This window comes from Pteropus vampyrus, unplaced genomic scaffold, assembly GCF_000151845.1.
Source record: "Pteropus vampyrus isolate Shadow unplaced genomic scaffold, Pvam_2.0 Scaffold106, whole genome shotgun sequence".
Lineage (NCBI taxonomy): Eukaryota > Metazoa > Chordata > Mammalia > Chiroptera > Pteropodidae > Pteropus > Pteropus vampyrus.
Window position 1 is genome coordinate 4,573,112 of NW_011888887.1, and position 19,777 is coordinate 4,592,888.

The window sequence follows — 19,777 nt, forward strand, 5'->3', positions numbered from 1 at the left end:
TAATCTTAACCTCATTCTTTGAGTTCCTTCTCCCTGCACCGATTGTTCTTGTTCCGCTTGTCCCCGAGGAAGGTCAGTGTGTGGCATCTGACTCCTCGGCCCCTTCCTGTGTGCAGGGTGGGGCGCCTTGGCTTGCGTGCAACGCCTAAGGCAAATACCTGGGGTAAGCATAAACAAGGTCCGTGGGAGCGGCCGTTTGCAGCTCACTCTTCCCAGCCGATGTCGTCATGCGTGCCAGGGAACAAGGACCCAACTCTCTTAACTCCTTCAGTAAACAAACTCAGTAAAAAGCTAACAAAAATATTTTTATTATGAAAATTTCAATTTTATTGGAAGCATCGGGACAGTATTATGAACTGTTGCATACCCAGTCCCTAGGTTCAACAATTATCAGTCTTGTTTCATCTAAACCCAGCACTTTATCCCCAATTATTTTGAAAGTAAACTCCCAGATATATCATTTTATGCGTTATTATGTCGATATGCATCTCCAAACGATAAGGACTTTTAAAAACGTAGTCACAATACTATTGTCACATAAAAAAAAATATTTTCAATATCATCAAATATCCAGTTGATGTTCAAATTTTCTCTTAGTCTCGTGGTTTTATACGTTTTTATATTCACACGTTTAACTTGACTCCTTTTGGGTCAAGATTTTGGTCCTTCCTTCACGCTCCCGGACTTCGCGCTTCCCTTGTCGCTCTCCTCCCCCAACGTTCTGCAGAAAAGTGACCAGCTTCTTCCTGCCCGATCAGAGCTCGCGATCACCGCTGAAGTGCTAGAGACTGGCCAGCGGAACGCAAATCCGACCTCCCTTGCGAGCTCCGGAGGGAGCCCTTTTTCAATTGCACTGAGGACAGGCTCCGCTGACGCGATTGGCAGCGGGCACCGGAAACGCTTGTGAGTCTGCAGCCCTGGCAAATTTTGCCCCACGAGACGCACTCAAGAACGGGGTTCGCGATTGGCATAACGGCTGGAGTCTAGAGTAGTTGTACCGCTTCATCCATGGAGCAGGACGCGGGGGGCCGCACGGCCAGCGCGCTATTCGCGGGGTTCCGGGCTTTGGGGCTTTTCAGCAACGACATTCCACACGTGGTGCGGTTCAGTGCGCTAAAGCGCCGATTCTATGTGACGACCTGCGTGGGCAAGAGCTTCCACACCTATGACGTGAGTGACTTCTTCCTTCGCCCGCTTCCCGGGAACCACCCTCCCAGGCCCCCAGCTGGGCCCTGGGGCGATTCCATTCCCCCCGCACTTCCACCACCTTCAAAGGGCTTCGCTTTCTACCTTTCTCTCTCGTAACCCCTTCTTGCCCTACCTATTTCACCGCCATATCACATCCACGTGCTGATTAGCAACTTGCAGTCCTCTTGGGGGCTAGTTTAGGAGGCAGTCTGGCTGGGGGACAGTACTAGAGAATATTTCAGTTCTATGGCAATATTTTTATTCAGTAAATATTTATTGAGATTCCCTTGAAGATGTAAATGTGATTAACAGAGTCTCTAGCCCCCACGTTCTTAATGAAAAAGAGCTGCAAAGGGATTTTTTTGTGCAATTGGTGACACAAACTGGGTTAGAAATTCAGAATAACATATATTGAGAAAACTGAAAGGGATGAGATTAATTATGATTTAGGGGACTGTCCATGTTGATAGCGAACTAATTGCCCTAAACTTCCCCTGAGCATTTATTTTCTACCAACGTTGAGGGTCTGGCACGGTGCCACTTAACTCTAAGCCTTGCAGCTATTTCTTTGCAAGGTATACATCATTATTCCATAGTGCCCCATGTAAACTAGGAAACTAAATCTCAGAAATAATACATTACTTGCCTAAGGCCTTCTTGCTTGCTAGTGATGGGCTTTTCTCCTTTAATTTCTCATCAGTCATTGAAATAATCTTTTGTTGCTGTTTGATATATTTTGTCTTGTTTTTGTTTTTTGTCTTCTCCGAAGAATGTATGCTCTGTGAAAGAAGGGGCCTTTTCTTGATTAGGAGGATGATAATAGCAAGTGTTAATTATGCACTTTTTCTGAAAACCGGGCTGTAGAGTTATATTCCTTGAAGGATTGTGAAAATCAAGTGGGTTATTAAAAGAAGAGCTGGTTGTTAGTAGCCTGTTGAGTTAGTGGAAGAGGAAAAGTGAGAGCCATGTCCAAGGTAGAGTTGATAGTGGTGATAGTAGCTAACATTTATTGAGCAGTTACTGTAGTCTAACTTTTACACAAATTTTACTCATCGAGTCATAATAAATCCTATGAAGTAGTTATCTATTTTAATTCTTATTTTATAGATGAGGATTTGAGGCACAGGGAGGTCAAGTAACTTTCTCAGTTACACAACTGGATCAGTAACCATAGATTGGGGTCAGCAGACTACAGCCTGCAAGCCAGTCCTGCCCACCATTTGTTTTTATATGACCCATGACATTTTATTTTATTTTTTCTATGTTTGTGTTTATTCTAATAGAACATAACCTCCAAGTAAAATTTGCACAGTAATAGGATGTAGTATAATCAAATTTTGGCATGGGATGCAGACATGGGTCTACTCTCATTTAAGAAATATGGGACATTTAATTGATCCCTAAGGGCACATTCTGTCTTAGCACTCTTGCATCTCTGGGGTTTGAATTCTAACTTATACCCCTCTGAGCTCTGTGCTTCTGAAATGGGTGGTTTTGAAATTTTTTAATGATTGGAGAAAATACCAAAAGAAGATTAATACTTCCTGGCATATGAAAATTATATGAAAATTAAATTTCTGTATTCATAGATTAGGTTAATTCGAATACAGCCTTGAACATTTGTTTATGTACTATATGGCTCCTCTCGTACATTAGCATTTGCATTTGCAACAAAGACCACAAAGCTTGTAAAACTCTAAAATATTTACTATTTAGCCCATTATAGAAAATGTTTCCCTACCCCTTCCATCACCACTCCTGATGAAATAGTTGAAACTATAGATTTCCTAATAATGAAAATTAGGGTCAGTAAATGTTTTTTTTGTTTGTTTTTGTTTTTTAAGGAGGGACAGCATAGCAAACATATGTATGAGGTTATATCTTAATCTTCAAGTGTTAGATTATTATAATTGTTTTTGTTAATGAAAATTTATTTAATCATTTTTTTTTTCTTTTTTTAAACAGGTTCAGAAACTTAGTCTGGTCGCAGTAAGTAAGTGTGAACTTTAACCTGAATTTATGCATGTTTAATATCTTTTTAAATTTTTGACGTAAATTTAAGACTTACAGAAAATAAAAAGAATCCAGTGCGTATTTCTGAATTCTTACATAACAACAACAACAAAAAGTCTACAACAGGATCACATGTTATATTCAGTTGTCATGTCTTTTTAGTTTTTAATGTGGAATAGTTTGTCAGACTTTCTTTGTGTTTCACAATATTGACATTTTTAAAGACTATATAGGCAAGTTCTTTTTTAGAATATCCTTCAATTTGATTTTTTAAAAAATATTCCCTCACGATTAGATTCAGGTTATGCACTATGTCAAAAATAACAAAGAAATGATGCTGAATTCTCAGTGAATCATATCAGGAGGCACATGCTGTTGTTTAGTCCTTTTCCTGGCAGTGATAACTTCAATTATTTGGTTAAGGTGACATTTGTCAGGAGGCTCCATTTTAAAGTTTTACGCTTAATAAGTATCTTGTGATAAGATACATTGTGATTATATAAATATCCTATTACTCTTCAAAGTTTCATCCACTGCTTTATCATTTAGTGATGGTTCTTTCTTGAATAAATTATTAGTATTATGATTACCAAATAGTGATTTTATGATTGTATCATTACTTTTACTGTAAGGAAGAGTTTTTTCTTTTCCCATGTTTTGATGTTTTTTCCAATGGAAGGAATATTTATTTTTTTGGAAACTAATAGAATAAAAGACTTGCCAGGGCTGAGAGATTCTAGTTTCACCATCAAATATGACATTTGTAAGAGAAACAGAGGAGAACTGTAAGGAATTCAGTGTATATGTCTGATAAACTTACATTTTTAAAAAAGATTATAGAAAGCAGAAGAAAGACAGTGTAACCTAAGGTGAATACAGAAATGAATAATAAACTATAAAAATAATATTTTGGAAAGAAAATCCCAAAGGGTAATATGCAGTATGAAAAATACTTAAAACAAGCTTTTATCTTCTAATCTTCCTGCCCTCAAAACAGAAAAACAAAACAAACAAGCAAAAAAAAAACCAACAAAAAAAAAAACAGGCCAGTATGACCAAGATAGAGAAGACTCAAAAAGTCATATCATATGAGAAATGGTTAGAGGTGATAGTTATATTTACCTTGGAGAAGACTGGGTGGAAACCATAGTGTTCATTTTAAGGGTCAGCAAAGAATATCATATGAAGTTTTCTTTGGGATACTCCATAGTGTAGAGTTAGACGGAGTTCTAGGTTTTGATTTACTTATGAAATTTTCCTGGAGTTATTTGTGAACTTGTTGTTCGTGAAGGCATTCACATTCAGAGTGGATGACCACCATCTGCCAGAGTTTTATGTATTAAAGTGAAGATTTTTTCCAAATAACCTCAAAAAGCTTCTTTTCATTCCTTTAGAATTATGTTTTTATGTCAGCAATTACTAGACATTAATCTGATAGTTAATATTAGATGTCTAAAATAAGTTGAAGTAAAAATTTTATACCTAATTCTCAGCTTTCATTATATATAATTTTTAAAAATTATAACCATGAAAAATGTTATACGTATATTTGAGGTCTCTGTTCCAAAATCTTAAAAATTCTTATTTCTTTCATATATACATTTTTTTCTTAGGTAACTCTCTTCCACAGGATATCTGCTGTATGGCAGCTGATGGGAAGCTAGTCTTTGCTGCTTATGGGAATGTTTTCTCTGCATTTGCCCGTAATAAAGAGGTTTGTATCACTGAACTGTCTGAATTTGTTTGTCTTTTGGAGTTAGTAGGTAGTTGTCATGACACTGGAGGTAGTGGAGGGGACTTTAATGTTGCCATTCTTCATCTGGGACACTCTGAATGTTTTTTTTTTTTAATGTGTATTCCGTTTTCTGGAGGAAGATAAAGCTGATTTCATCAAATCCTCAAAATCAGTTAAAACTGATGCTTTAATACCATTTCCTTTCCCAGGGATTAATGTCAGAATTATTTGGGCAGCTTCTTCAAAATTTTCACGCGCAGTCGGGTACCATCTATGGAGCTTTCTACTTTGTATATTTGGTTTGGATAGGATTTGTTACGTATATTTTGAAAATGCTTTCATGGGAGATTCATGTTCGCACTACTGCTTTATGTGAATCAGCTTTTTTATTATGAACAACTTAGCCCATGACTCCTTTTCCAAGAACCAAGTACTTATTCCCTGTATAAGGAAATCTAGGTTCTCTGTTTTCTCCACTGCTAAGGAAGAATCTTTTCTTGTCTTAAATACCAATAGTTTCTAAGTTTTTCCTGGGACAGCTAAATTGGTGACCTGGCTTTTAGTGGTCCAGAATGAAAGGGAAAGTGGCAGTGAGGATGCCTAGATAGCCACATGGTAGAATCAGTGTACTTGTCAAGGTTCGACTTGGACTGACGTTTGTTCCTAAAGTCTTCATCATCACTGTCTGTGGCAGAGTATAGCAACTGACCTGTGGAATTCTTTAGTGGGAGTTTGGATTTTTATAGTCAGAAAAATGTCTGTTTTTTTTTTTTGCAAAATATTGCAGTTTGTAGTTTTTCCTGGGAGATAGAGAGAGAAGGTAGGTGTGGGAAGGCATCAGAGACTGTCAGTTGTAGGAAGCTGTTACCACGCTAGGGCCAAGGGGACAAGGAGAAGAAATAAGAGTTACTGGAGCCTAGTGAGAACCGAAACCGTTATTGAGAAATGTAGTACTTCTTTCCTAAAATAGAAAGCTATAGGGAAGAAGTACCCTATATTTCCCTCCCTCATCTCACCTGGAAGCCAACTGGTGATGGAGTCTGTAGAGGTCAGCTTTCTAGAACATACCACTTTTCTAGCGTGCATGGAGTTGAGCTGGTTGAATTGAGTTAGGGACCCCACTGTATGTGCCTTCTCTCTAAGCTCGGTTGGATGGCTGAGTCTGAGGTCCATCTCTGTGTTCCTAATCCATGCTTCCTTATTATTGGACTGGTTCGGGGAGAAGGTGATAATGTCTGGTTCCTTGCTATTTGTTAATCTAACCTTGGATAATCAAAAGTTGGACCACATTTCTTAACATGAGCATCTAAAGGATTAGCTTTTTGTCGTTGTTGTTAATATGAATAATATTACATGATCAATGAGTAATATGAAATTGTTTTGAACTTTGACATTGTAGGTAGTACATACCTTTAAGGGTCATAAGGCAGAAATCCATCTTTTGCAACCCTTTGGGGATCACGTTATCTCTGTTGATACTGACAGCATTCTTATTATTTGGCACATATATTCAGAAGGTAAGAATTAACCAATTTATTACTTTATCTTGGGATAGTATGTTTGTAGTTAAAATTAAAAACCTGTATAAACATAACTTCTATATACCAGAGGTTTCACATATAAGCAGTAAAACAATTTTAAGGAATAATCATTAACATGTATGAAGAAAAAAGTTCTAAGTAAAAAATGAATAAACTGTTTTAGTCAGCTGTTGAGCTATTTATACCCTGTTTAGTTTATCTCAACTAATACATTTTCCATTACAGTTCTCCAAGTTTAGTGACGTGTTATATTATTTTCTCTGTGGAGTGGATTTTGGTATATGTTTATACCTGTTAATTCCTGGTTTGTGTTTTCAATTTTCAGTAAAGGAGATTATAATAGTAAATTCGAAGATCTGTAATCTGAAGGAAAATATACATCTATCTTCTAAGGATGAGTCAGTGTCCTTTAACAGTAATATACAGTGGCACTGAACTGTGTTTATGGGACTGTTATTTAGGAATTAATCCTTAGCTTTCCTCAGTAAAAGACGATCTATCGTGAATTAAAGCTTATAAGTTGTTAATCTGTTTACATTTTTATCTTACATTATCTCTTGATTAATTCATGTTTGATGCAGTATGTTTTCTTTTAGTAGAAATTCTAGAGGTTGCTCTCCTGGGAGTTATGCATGTTATTGGTCTAATTATTAGTCTTATTCTTAATAATAAGAATTCTTATTAATTATTCTTTTTATTCTTAGTCTTCATATTATTATTCTTTGCTTTGTCTTTTCTCAAGTAGAGGGAACAGAATTCTAAAAGTAGTCCCTATGTAGAAGGATGTTAAAAGTCCTTTTATAAAATTAAAGAATCTGAATCTTAGAGTTTAGTAGGCTTTCTATTGATGCTGATGCTCAGCTTTTTGTTGACACATTGAACCAGTGTTTTCAGGAAGCTGTTTGTAATGATTTTAAGTAAAACTGCTAATTACAAATGAAGGCTCTCTTAAAATAGTATTGAAATAGACTTTGTATAATTTTCATCTATATCTATGTTTCTTAAACTGGGATACACATTACCCCTGGGAGTGTGCAGCAGTGTGCCAGATAGTATGTGAACCTAAAGATTAAATGAAATGTACCTTCTTTGATATTTAGATTTATTGGAAAACAGCGAAAAAATTGTTTTTGTCATGGATGAACTGTATGTGAAGTACGTAGGATTTTAAGCATATATAAGATTTCAAAAAATGTTTTAATCTTGCAGTAGGCTATGCCATTTTCCACTCCAAAGGGCTATAAGTTCTTTTCATCTCTTCTATTAGAGGTTCTATGGAAATGTGTGAGAAGCCACTTAGTTTCATTAAAGTTTGCCTCCTACTTTTTACATATTCACGTGGCCAATTAGGCTCTCTAGATATTTGGCCTTTCACTCTCTGGAAGAGCTCAGAGGAAGCACTTAATTTGGAATATTCACTCTGCCTCTTGATACAATTATAATGATATTAAGGCCAATCCCTAGTGTCATTTTTTTTAAGTTCTTATTTTTTCATTTCTGTAAATCAATTCAGCAGTGAGTGAAATTTTAAATAGTTGATATTAGAACTTGTAGAAAATTTTGAGTCTAAATTACTTTTACAAGTTGTCCCTCATCATATTTTTTTAATTCTCAAGGAAAATTTATAGGCTAGTAAGTTAGTCTGCCACATAAATCTTTGATGTGGTAGACTTTAAGTGCTAAATAAATGGGTATATGAAAAATATTTTGAAATATTTTATAAAAAAATTTATTTTTTTTATAACTTTTACTTTTGTAGAAGAATACCTGCAACTGACTTTCGATAAATCAGTATTTAAAATTTCGGCAATTTTGCATCCCAGTACCTACTTGAATAAAATACTTCTTGGAAGTGAACAAGGAAGCCTTCAGTTGTGGAATGTAAAGTCTAAGTAAGCACTTTAGAACATTACATGGGTGTCTCCTACCTTATCCTCATCAATTACTTCCTAATGTGTACTTAAGTCTCTCAATTCTCCCTGCCTTTATGTTTACTTGGAAGACTCAATAAATAAACATGTTTTTGGAGTAGTTACTCAGCTTCACAAATGCCCATTGAAATGTATATATTAAAGGCCCTAGTCACTGTAGAAAATCCATGTAGCTGTAGAGAAAGCTCTAGTAAAGTAATAGATCAGAAAATAATTATGAGATTGTCACTGGGCAGCTTCTAGTTTTCAGTAAACCGAAAAGGTAGGAGAAAGCAAGGAATATCAGTTTTAATTTAGTGCTAGCATCTAGGAATGATTTTTCAGGATAACAGTACTTTGATCATCAACCACAAACATGATAGACATCTATTATAATATTATTGGTGTAACTGGAAGGCTAAATGTTTTTAGAATAACTACCTGTTATTTGAACGTTTATCCAGAGAAAAAAGTGGCAGCCGAGGCTTCTTATTGTATAACATTAAAAAGACAAGCAAAAATATTTGGCCATCCAAATTGTCCTTTCCACATGTCTTATAAATTTAAGAGAAAAGATAAGATTATCAAAAGTTTAATGTTAATCCTGGATTTTAGTTTTATCAGCGTTTCTGTTCAATTTAACAAATATTGAGTATCTCCTGTACTAGGTCAGGGATAATGACTGAGATATTGTCTCTGCCCCTATTGTTACCTCTTTAGGCTCTTTATGTGACATTTACACTCTTTATTGTATGTTAAATATCTTGTGGATAATCATTGAGTGAACTAATCTGTGCCCACTTACTTACAGAATTTAATATATGATTTAGTACTTTATTATCATTATAACAATTTCAGAAATCTCTGTTTGTTCCATGGATCTATTTGTCATTCCTGGTTTGATTCCAGAATTTAGCAGTATCACTATCATATGTTATATAACACATGAGTAGTATTGTAATTATAATATATTCCCTTTTGTGATAAGTTTCTAGAAATATTACAGTGAAAAATGAGATCTACTTATATGCTAATATTGTTTTCTATTGTAGTGTATACTATAAAATGATTTTTACTCATGTGTTTTTTTCCTCTATTTAATTTCTTAAAGAGGTGGCATAGTATGTATAGTGTTTACTAGCAGCTCGGGATAGGAATTGTTCTCTCTAGGCTCTATCAATTATTAGTCATGTGACCTTAGCTTAATTATTTCACATTTTTAAGTTTCTTAGTTTATTTGGAAAGTGGTGATAATGTCTACCTCATAGAATTATTTCAAGTATTAAATAAGTTAATATATATTTAGAATAGTGTGGAACAGAATTAAGAATTTAGTAAATATTACTTGTTATTATTTAACTTTTTAATATGTAGTTAATTTTGTTTTCCTCCAAAATATATCTTTCAACTATTTTTCTTCTTGTAGTAAACTTCTGTATACATTTCCAGGATGGAAAGTTGGAGTGACAGCTCTTCAGCAGGTAGTATTTTTCTTTTAAGTAAGTCAAAGAGGAAATTAAGTTAGTACTAGAATCTTTCAGTTTCAGGGGTCAATCATATTTCTACATCTAAAGACAAAATAATACATAGACTAGTTTATCTTTGTAAATCTTCCCCTAAAAAAGTAATATTTTAGGGATGTATTTGAAAATAAGTAATAAAACCTTTGCCTATAACCTTTCTGAAAATTGTTTTGCCTGGAATTAGGCTGTTAACCTGTGGTTGCTGTGGAATGATGTTTACCAGTCATTTTGCAAGCATATAGTCCAGTACCTTCTGCAGAGTGAAGATGAGTTTTTCAGTGAAGCAAGAGGGATCGTAGGTCATACAGAGGACAGGATTGTTGAGATTTATAGCTTGAAATAAGTGGAGCCTAAATTCTAATATTTCACTAAATGCTGGACTCTTCCAGAAATAACTGCTTTTTGTTTTATGAGTCTGCAGGACCTGTATGAATGAATGAAAGTATGGAGAAAATCTTACACATATAATGGACACGTACACAGCCAGTGTACTTTTGTCTTTCTAAATAACCATTGCTTATACCTGCCCAGTTTATATACGTTCCTTCATCCTTTCTCATTACCATCAACCTTGCTCTGCTTTAGCCTACCCAAAAGACAGATCCCAAAGGTATCAGATGATTAGGGCCCTTAAGGGCAAGGGATACTTGTTTTACTATCCACAGCTTCAACACAGGGTCTTATGCATAGTAATTACATGATGGCCAGTTAATAAAATGTTTAGCCTAATTCCATTCTACAGTGGTATTGGACATTGATTTTCTGTATAATAGAGGAACTTATCATAGAGCCTATATGTAAGACCATTGTATAAAATGAAGATTATAATTTTGGGCTATTAGATCTGAAACAGACTAATTGTAAAATTTTTTTGCTTTGTTTTATAGATTTTTTTCTGTTTTCCTTGAGTAAACAATTCTTCACTTTTTTCATAGTTGGCTTTTTATGTTGCCATGCATATGGCAAGCCATTATATGTTTTCTAAGAGTTGCTATCTTTTTTCTGTTTCCATCTGGTGAATGATCTGTAATGATTTCACCCATGAGCTTCCTTTGCTATTATAGCTGCTTTCTTACCAAGTTGGCTGTGTTTTGGGAGTAGGGAGGTGATGGTGACAACCAGATTTAAAGCTGGGAAGTAACTTGGAAAAATCATTCCTAGATACTTCCAAGCGAAATAGCAATTAAAGTATGCCGGAATACTTGTTGATTTTTTGCCACCTTCAGGAAGATAATCCATAATTTCTTTTGCTAACACAATTAAGTAATGATGCATATAATCAGGATTATTAAAGCTATTTGAGAAGATTTAAAAAGTTGAGTAATTTAATTTTCAGGCACCAGCCGTGGATGTTATTGCTGTTGGTCTTATGTCTGGTCAGATTATCATTCACAACATTAAGTTTGATGAAACGTTAATGAAGTTTCGTCAAGACTGGGGCCCTATTACTTCAATTTCATTTCGTACAGGTAAGTCTTAATTTTTGATAAGAGTTAATTAATACTTAAAATATATTACTTTAAAGCTCATAGAAATTTTCTTAATAGACGTTTTCTTGTAATTTAACCTAACTGAAATGAACAAAATACTGTAGTATGAAGAACCAAAGGAATAAGGATAGATTCTTGATGTATAGTCTGTTTTAACTTTGTATTTATGGATTAAAAGGATGGAGCAGAGAATTGTTTAGTTACTCTATGCTGCATGTTTTTGCTAATGTATTTTATTTTAATAATAGATGGTCATCCAATAATGGCAGCTGGAAGCCCTTGTGGTCATATTGGACTCTGGGATCTTGAAGACAAAAAATTAATCAATCAAATGAGAAATGCACATTCTACAGCAATCGCTGGACTGACATTTCTCCATAGAGAACCACTTCTTGTCACAAACGGTGCTGACAATGCTCTCAGGGTATTATGACTATTGTTATCATCTTTCTGGCTCATCTGTCCTACCCTTTGGACTATTACAAGCCTGCTTTAATGTATCATTTTGGAACCTAGAAGATAGAAGGAATGTGGGATAAGATACTGGTGCAGTTGAAACAAAAATCACAGGAGGTTACATTACATTATTGCGGTAAAGTGAGACAGAGTTACAGTTTCAAGCACTTCCCAGTGCCAGTCATTTTATGTTAAAAGTGATTTGACTGCTTTCAGACCAATTTATACATTGTGGAAGAACCTTACCTTTTTATTTCTTGGCAGATATGGATATTTGATGGTCCCACAGGTGAAGGCCGGCTTTTGAGATTCAGAATGGGACACAGTGCTCCTCTTACCAAAATTAGATATTATGGACAAAATGGACAACAAATTCTTAGTGCAAGTGAGTTTCTCCTTTGTTCTGTTAGTTTTTTTCAGCAAGTATTGAGAACAGAGTGCTTAATATTTAATACGTTTGGTGTTTACACATTTTTAGATTCAAATGTCTTTTTGATTTGGAAATCTGGATAAAATGAGTCAAAGAAAACAGGCAATTCTTTTTGAATACTATAGATGTTATCTTTATTTGGAGTGTCATCCTGTTTACTAATAATCCTTAGAGACAGAATGGTCAGATTCTGAAAATGTAGCCCTTGCCTATTCTAATGATATGCTGAAAATTATTAGTACCTCATTCTTTGTTCTTAATAAACAGAATTCTGTGCACAATTGAATACTGTAATGAAGACTGTAGTTGCAATACGGCTCTTCTTTTAAAGTGTCCCAAACAATAACTTCAAGCTTTTTACAGCATCTAGTTTAAAGATCTGATGCAGATGGTACATTGTTTTGATGAAGCCTGATTAGGCATTTTTTATATATATCAACAGGTCAAGATGGAACTCTTCAGTCATTTTCCACGATACATGAAAAATTTAACAAGAGCTTGGGACATGGTAGGTTATTTGCAAGATGAAAAAAAGCTGCTGATCACAAAAACGTTTCAAGATTCTGTGAGACAACATAGAGGTTTCATTGATAAATCTCCTCCTTTCTTGGAAGAAATAAAAAACCCTTGTATGGAAAGGTAGTAAGATTACCAAGATCAGTATTGCTCTAGAAGTGGTTGAGGTGCTGCTATGAGGTCATTGGAAAGAGTTAGACATCTGGGGTGGTAAAAATATACTGCTACCACCCAGAAGACATTGATGGTCTAACCTGAGCCATCTGTAGGGTGCAGAATTTTAAAGATGGAGGGAAGCTTAGAGAAAGCATCAAAGTAAGCAGTGTCCTATCTTTTTGTAAAAAGGGCACATTTTATTTATCCCTTTCCGTGGTTTCCAACATTTGAAATATTTTGTTTACTAAAAAAGTGTTTTTCAGTTTTATTCACAATTACTTTTAAAGCTAATGACCTGGTTATTCATGCAGATATATACTTCCAGGTGAATTTCAGGATCATTTTTAAATCAGTATCCAGAATAATTTCTCTTAGGATTAAATCGGAGAAATTTGATATCTTTAAGAATTTTCACATCTAGGAATATGCTATATCCTTATTCAAGTTGTCTTTTAATTTACTCAGTGAAGTTTTTTTTAGTTTTCCTCCTGTAGATTCTACATATTTAAGATTATTCAGTAGTATTTTACATACTTTGACATAATTTTCTAAAGTAAATGTTGCTGCGTTGTAGGGAACTTGCTGATTTTTTTGTATTGTTCTGTGTCTGGTCTAATGAAACTATTATTTTAATAATTATTTGGCTTTCTCCTGATTGACATCACTGTATGACCATCATATCATCTGCAAAAAAGGATATTTTTATCTTTTTTCAGTTATTTATATCTCATAGTTTATTTTCTTGTGGTATAATTACATAGGCTAAACTTCACAAACTGTTAACAGTAGTGGTAATAACATCATCTTTATTTTGCTCCTGACTTAAATGGCAATATCTTGAACTTTACACTTATGTGACAATGAATAAATTTTCTTTTATATACATGTTCATTAAGAATATTCATAGCTATGTTCCCCTCTCCCCCAACCTCAGGACTAATAAATAGAAAGAGAGTCAAACGTAAAGGACTTCAGAATGCCATGTCAGTGAGACTTCCACCCATCACAAAGTTTGCAGCTGGTAAGTAACTTCATACTGTGTTTGGAGAAGTTCTGCTGTGTCATTTATTTCTAACTATGTATTTCTTTATTTTCTCCATTTTGATAACTATTTTTGCAAATATTAAGCATCTAGTAGTTAACCCCAAGTGCATGTTAATCTTTTGTGAAGACTAAAAGTGAGTTATTTATAATTTGAACTTGTTATCTATTAATTTCAGGCTTTGCTCTTCTCTGTAAGAGATACTAATAAACAATATTTGATATTTCATTTTATAGCACTTATGTTTATTGTCATATGCAGTATAATTAAAGTCACTTATGTTAAAAAGCAAGATCAGAGAACATTGAGTTCTGACTAATAAAGATCTAAATACATTGAGGTCTTAGTATATATCATGTCATTTGAGCAGTGTTTCATTCAAAGAAGTGATTTTAAGAAAAACATAAGTGATGGGATTGTTGAATGAAAACTGTCATAGAAATAACTGTATAGACACCATTTTTATACTTCAGGGTGGTTATAACAACCTGATGGCTTTTTTTTTTTTAACTTTAACCACCTTCCTGTCTGTTTTTTTATCTTAGAAACTGATTGGTCTTTTTAAAACATGTAAAGCATATTACTCATCGTCTTAAAAATCTTTCAGTGGCCCTTTATTACCTTCAGGGTGAACTCTCCTTAACATAGCTTTCAAGACACTTTGTAACATTGCCCCAGTTGTCCCTTCTCATGAAAATGCTTCACTTACTTGCTATGCTTAATTTTGTAATTTTGTTCAAGTCACTCTAGGGCCATGTGTACCCCACCCCCTAGCTGATTACTGCTGTTTTACTCTTCTTTCAGGGAGCCATTTATTACTCTCTACACATTTCTTAGCAAACTCTTCCTGAGTGCTCTTATAAGACACTATCATACTTTATCATAATTTCTTATTAGAATCTTGTTTGATTGGAAGCTCATTGCTATCAAGAATTACTTGTTTATAATTGTTTCCTTAGTGCTTGATGATAACATGGAATATTAGATGCTTAATAAATAATAGATGAATTAATGAGAGAATGAAAAGCAATTCAATATATGATTTTAATTATGTTTTAGAGGAAGCTCGTGAGAGTGACTGGGATGGTATCATTGCCTGCCATCAAGGTAAACTATCTTGTTCAACTTGGAACTATCAGAGATCTACAATAGGCACTTACTTTCTCAAGCCAAAAGAGCTGAAGAAAGATGACATAACTGCAACAGTAAGTGAGCTTATTTATAAGAGTATTTTCTCCCTTAAAACTGTTCTGTGGTAATCTCATTATACTCATGTTTATTAATGATAATATTGATTGAAAGCACATAGTTTAAAATTTTGAAATATTGTTACGTTTTCCTATGTGCAAGTAATTATTTGAATTAAGCTTTGCTTAATCAGATGTAGTATATTGGTTATTTCAATTTTCTAATTAATATAGGATTACTCAGAACACCTTTTGAAGATAATTTCAGTATTTATCAGTATACATTCTCACCTGAATTATGTTGAGTATACAGTACTATAGTCAATGAATGTGAATCTGAAGGATTCTTCCTTTATTTCCTTTCTTCCTTGATTTTTTTACTACAGGAATAAGATTTAGCTAAATATTTAATGAGTTAATGAGTAGTATTAGCTCTTTTTTTCTCATTTTTTTATATTTGTCTTTTGTGAAAAGTGCCTTTTAGAGAAATTCTGATTGAATTCTGTCTAAGCCTTTTTTAAATGTAGCTTTTAAATGCCAGTGTTTACTTATAAGTTCTTACTCATCTTTTGAAATTTTATTTTTGTTTTCTTTTGTTAATATTTAAGTTTCCTTGTATTAGGTTCAGGTTTTAAGATACAAAGAAAGATTTCAAATTTGGTTTACAGAAGTGTTGCCTTGCTTTTTCTTAAAGTTTTATTGAGATATAATTCACTCATTTAAAGTGTATAAGTCAGTGGTTTTTAGTATATTCAAAGAATTAATTGTACAGTCATCACCAAAATCTTATCAATTTAATTTTAGAACATTCTCGTCACTCCAAAAAGGAACTCTACCTATTAGCAGCTGCCCCTATTCTCTCACTTTCCCCCTTTCCCATCTCCCTAGCCTAGGCAACCATGTATTTATACTTCATATCTTTTATTTTGAATAATATTCCATTTTGTGTGTAAATCACATTTTGGTTAGCCGTTGATCAGTTGATGGACATTTGTATTGTTTCTGCTTTTGGGCTATTATAAACAATGCTACTGTGAACATCAGGGCACAGGTCTTTATGTGGACATGTTTTTGTTTGTCTGCATCATTAGCTAGGAGTGGAATTGTTAGGTCATAACATAGCTCTGTGTTTAACATTTTTGAGGAACTGCCAACTGTTTTCCAAAGTGGCTGCACCATTTTACATTCCCACCATGAATACATGAGAGTTCCAATTTCTGTATATCCAAGCCAGTACCTGTGATCTTCTGGGTTTTTTTTTTTTTTTTTTAATGTTCAACTTTGTATTGTTATATAGTAGCAACAAACAATTATGAAATATATGAAAATACACAATTTACAATAACAAAAAATCATCTAATGCCATATTGTGAGCAATTTCTTCTGTTCCTTGAGCTATATTTTCTCCTACATTTGTAATCTATTTTTGCATCGTCCCTTTCTCTCTGTCTCTCTGTCTATCTGACTCTCTGACTCTCTGACTCTCTGTCTCTCTCTCAGCTCTTCTCTCTCCTTTACTCCTCCAGTTGGGCTCTTCTGTTTTTTTGATTAGTGCCATTCTAGTGTGTATGAAGTGGTAATCTCATTATAGTTTTGATTTGTATCAATGACTTGATGAGCATCTTTTTATGTGCTTATTGGCTGTTTTTTATCTTCCTTAGAGAAATGTTTATCTAAATCCTTTGCCCCTTATTTATTTAGTGGGATTATTTTTTTATTAATGAGTTGTAATAGCTTTTTGTATAATATAGATACAAGTTCCTTATCAGAAATGTGATTTGCATATATTTTCTTCCATTCTGTGGACCATCATTTCATTTTCTTGTTGATATCATTTTCTGCCAAATAGTTTTTAATTTTGATGAAATCCAACCTATTTTTTTTTTATTTAATTGCTTGTGGTTTTGAAAAATCACTGCCTAACCCAAGGCCAAGAAGATTTACTCTTGTGTATTTTTCTAACAAGTTCATAGTTTTAGCTCTTAAATTTTGGTCTGTAATTCTTTCTGAGCTAGTTTTTGTGTATGGTGTGATGTAGGGGTCCAAAGTTCATTATTTTGCATTTGATATGTAGCTGTTCAGCATCATTTGTTGAAAAGATTTTTCTTTCCTCATCGAATGGTCATGGCATGCTTGCCAAAAATTATTTGACATAAATATGAAGGTTTATTTCTGTACTCTCAGTTCTCTTTTATTTTTCTATGTGTCTGTCTTTATGCTAGTACCACAGTGTCTTTATTAGGGTACCTTTTACTTGGTAGTAAGGTTTGAATTCAAGAAGATTTTTTTTCTTCTTTTTCCAAAATTGTTTTGGCTATTCTGGTCCCTTGCATTTCCTTATTAATTTTAGGATCAGTTCATCAATTTCTGCAAAAGGAGGCAGCTAGAATTTTGAAAATGCTTATTAAAAGTATAACTTTACATTTTACAGATTTCTTTGTAATTATATATGTTCTATTCTCTAGTACAAAAATCCAGCCTTAAACTTTTATACTATTTTCTAAACCATAGAGATTTTATCTTGAGCATCTTAAGTTTACCTGCACAGTTTTGAGTAGCTGTAGTAGTGGCAGTAGTAGTAATGATAATTATAGCTAACTGTTTTTTGTATGCTTACTTTGTTCCAGGCTTTCTGTCTAGCATGTATTATTTTATCCTCACAATAATCTTACAGTATGGTTTATTGTTAGCCTCTTTTTATAGGTGACAAAACTGAGGTTTAATGTAATGAATAATATGCCTGAGGTCAATAAAGCTAGTGAATAGCAGAGTTGGGATTTGAACCAGGACCATTCAATTTAAGATCTATTTCTTAATTCACAGCCTATAGTGATCACTCATAGATATTTAGTATATGTATATACAGTGGTACTTAACTGGTGCTGAGTCATTTGTCTGGCAAACTCAACTACCTAGAACAAAGCCAGTGACCAGAAAGTAATAAACAAAAGTCTTTATCAGAGAGCCCATGGACCAAAGTACAATTTGTTATTCAATGGTAATGCCCTCAGCTTATTCATTTTTGCTTTGCCTGTCCCATCTTTGATAAGAGATTAGAGTGAATCAATTAGAAAAGAAGATTGCCAGAAGCAGGCACACTAATAAATCTTATTAAAATAAATGCAAGTTACAAAAAGTATAGCAAGGCCATCAGGAGTCTTTATTACTTGTAGGTTATAGCTTAGTATCTCCATTAGTTCCTGATAGCATAACTATACAACATAGCATAAACATTTATACGTTATTCAAAATAGGTAAGATTATGTTTATGTTCTATTTAGGAAGATAGAATTAGCTTTTTAAGATTAGTCCATAATTTCCTATGTAAAATTTTTTTTGAGGAATAAACTGTAATAATTACCTAGAAAAATATATGTAAGTGGAACATACTTATGTGAATACTATGTAAATATGTCTTGATTCAGGTGGTGGTATATCAGTTTTATGCTGCTTTGCAGTTAAATATCCTCTATTAAATATTTTCTTTTAGATCTTAGAAGTTATCGATTTCTTTAGGCATAAATTCAATAGTTGTTTGAATTTTCTCTTGGGTGGATGACATCTGACTGACACAGTGGTAATCAGGGATATCTCTGGCCATGACCCAATACATACCCAGTCTCATGTTTTTAACATAGGAAAAAAGACATCTCATTAATACAATGTTGACACTCTAAGTATTAAATTATGAGTTTATTTTATAGAAACTGTTTATAAACTAAATGTTTTCCATGTAATATTTTATGGGCTTCCTTTCTAATATGTCATAATTAAAATGTTTTGGGCTTTTTCATTGGACATTCTGTGTTTTCAGTTTTATATCAGCTGTAGAAGCAATTTCAAAAGTAAAGTAATTAGGCAGTGGAATGCTTTGACTTTAGCACTGTTCTGAATAAATTAAAATTTGAAGGCCTGACTTTGTAAATTTCAGTTAACTTCACTTATGTTTTATTGTCTCATAATAATTTCTTCATTCCTCCTAGAGAATGGAGATAGAATCAAGTAGATATTTCTTATATACTCAAATTTAAGAAAATTGATGAAGCAATTCATTTATCATGCTTTTTTAAAAAGTAAGATAATTAGTAAATTAAAAAATACTTTGGAAACTATAAAGTGCAATAAAATGTTAGTTATTTTATAATGTCATTTTTGTTTAAATTTTTTTTTTTCTAAGGCAGTGGACATAACTTCTTGTGGAAATTTTGCTATAATTGGTCTCTCATCAGGAACTGTAGATGTGTATAACATGCAGTCTGGTATACATCGAGGAAGTTTTGGCAAGGATCAAGGTATTGAATTTTTTTTTCTTATTTGGGAAAAAGCAATATAGATAGATACAAGGCTAATAACTGTCACTCACATTTATTAAATTCTTGAGCTCCAGCCATTTTGCAAAAGTTGTAGATGGGTTATCATCAACCCTATATGACAGATACTGCCGTTACATTTATTATAAACAGCATGTTGAAATACTCAAAGAGAATGAAGTCATGGATATGTTAGGATAAAGTCATTATACAAATTAAAATTTGTGCTTTAAGCAGGAAATCATAAGTAGTTTTTGAAGTCTTTGTGGCATTAACCTGT

General features: G+C 33.5%; 1 protein-coding gene across 1 annotated transcript in view; it reads left to right on the forward strand.

The window, feature by feature from the left end:
* The first annotated feature begins 880 nt into the window (after positions 1-880).
* WDR36 (WD repeat domain 36) overlaps positions 881-19,777 on the forward strand; it is a 37,940-nt gene continuing 19,043 nt past the window's right edge. Inside the window, exons 1-13 of the mRNA XM_011365156.2 lie at positions 881-1,170; positions 3,154-3,181; positions 4,815-4,915; positions 6,336-6,453; positions 8,237-8,369; positions 9,814-9,868; positions 11,247-11,379; positions 11,649-11,824; positions 12,121-12,241; positions 12,729-12,794; positions 13,893-13,979; positions 15,060-15,205; positions 19,365-19,479. Of these exons, the coding sequence (XP_011363458.1) occupies positions 1,009-1,170; positions 3,154-3,181; positions 4,815-4,915; positions 6,336-6,453; positions 8,237-8,369; positions 9,814-9,868; positions 11,247-11,379; positions 11,649-11,824; positions 12,121-12,241; positions 12,729-12,794; positions 13,893-13,979; positions 15,060-15,205; positions 19,365-19,479 (1,441 nt within the window). The 5' untranslated portion in view covers positions 881-1,008. The remainder of the gene's footprint in view (positions 1,171-3,153; positions 3,182-4,814; positions 4,916-6,335; positions 6,454-8,236; positions 8,370-9,813; positions 9,869-11,246; positions 11,380-11,648; positions 11,825-12,120; positions 12,242-12,728; positions 12,795-13,892; positions 13,980-15,059; positions 15,206-19,364; positions 19,480-19,777) is intronic.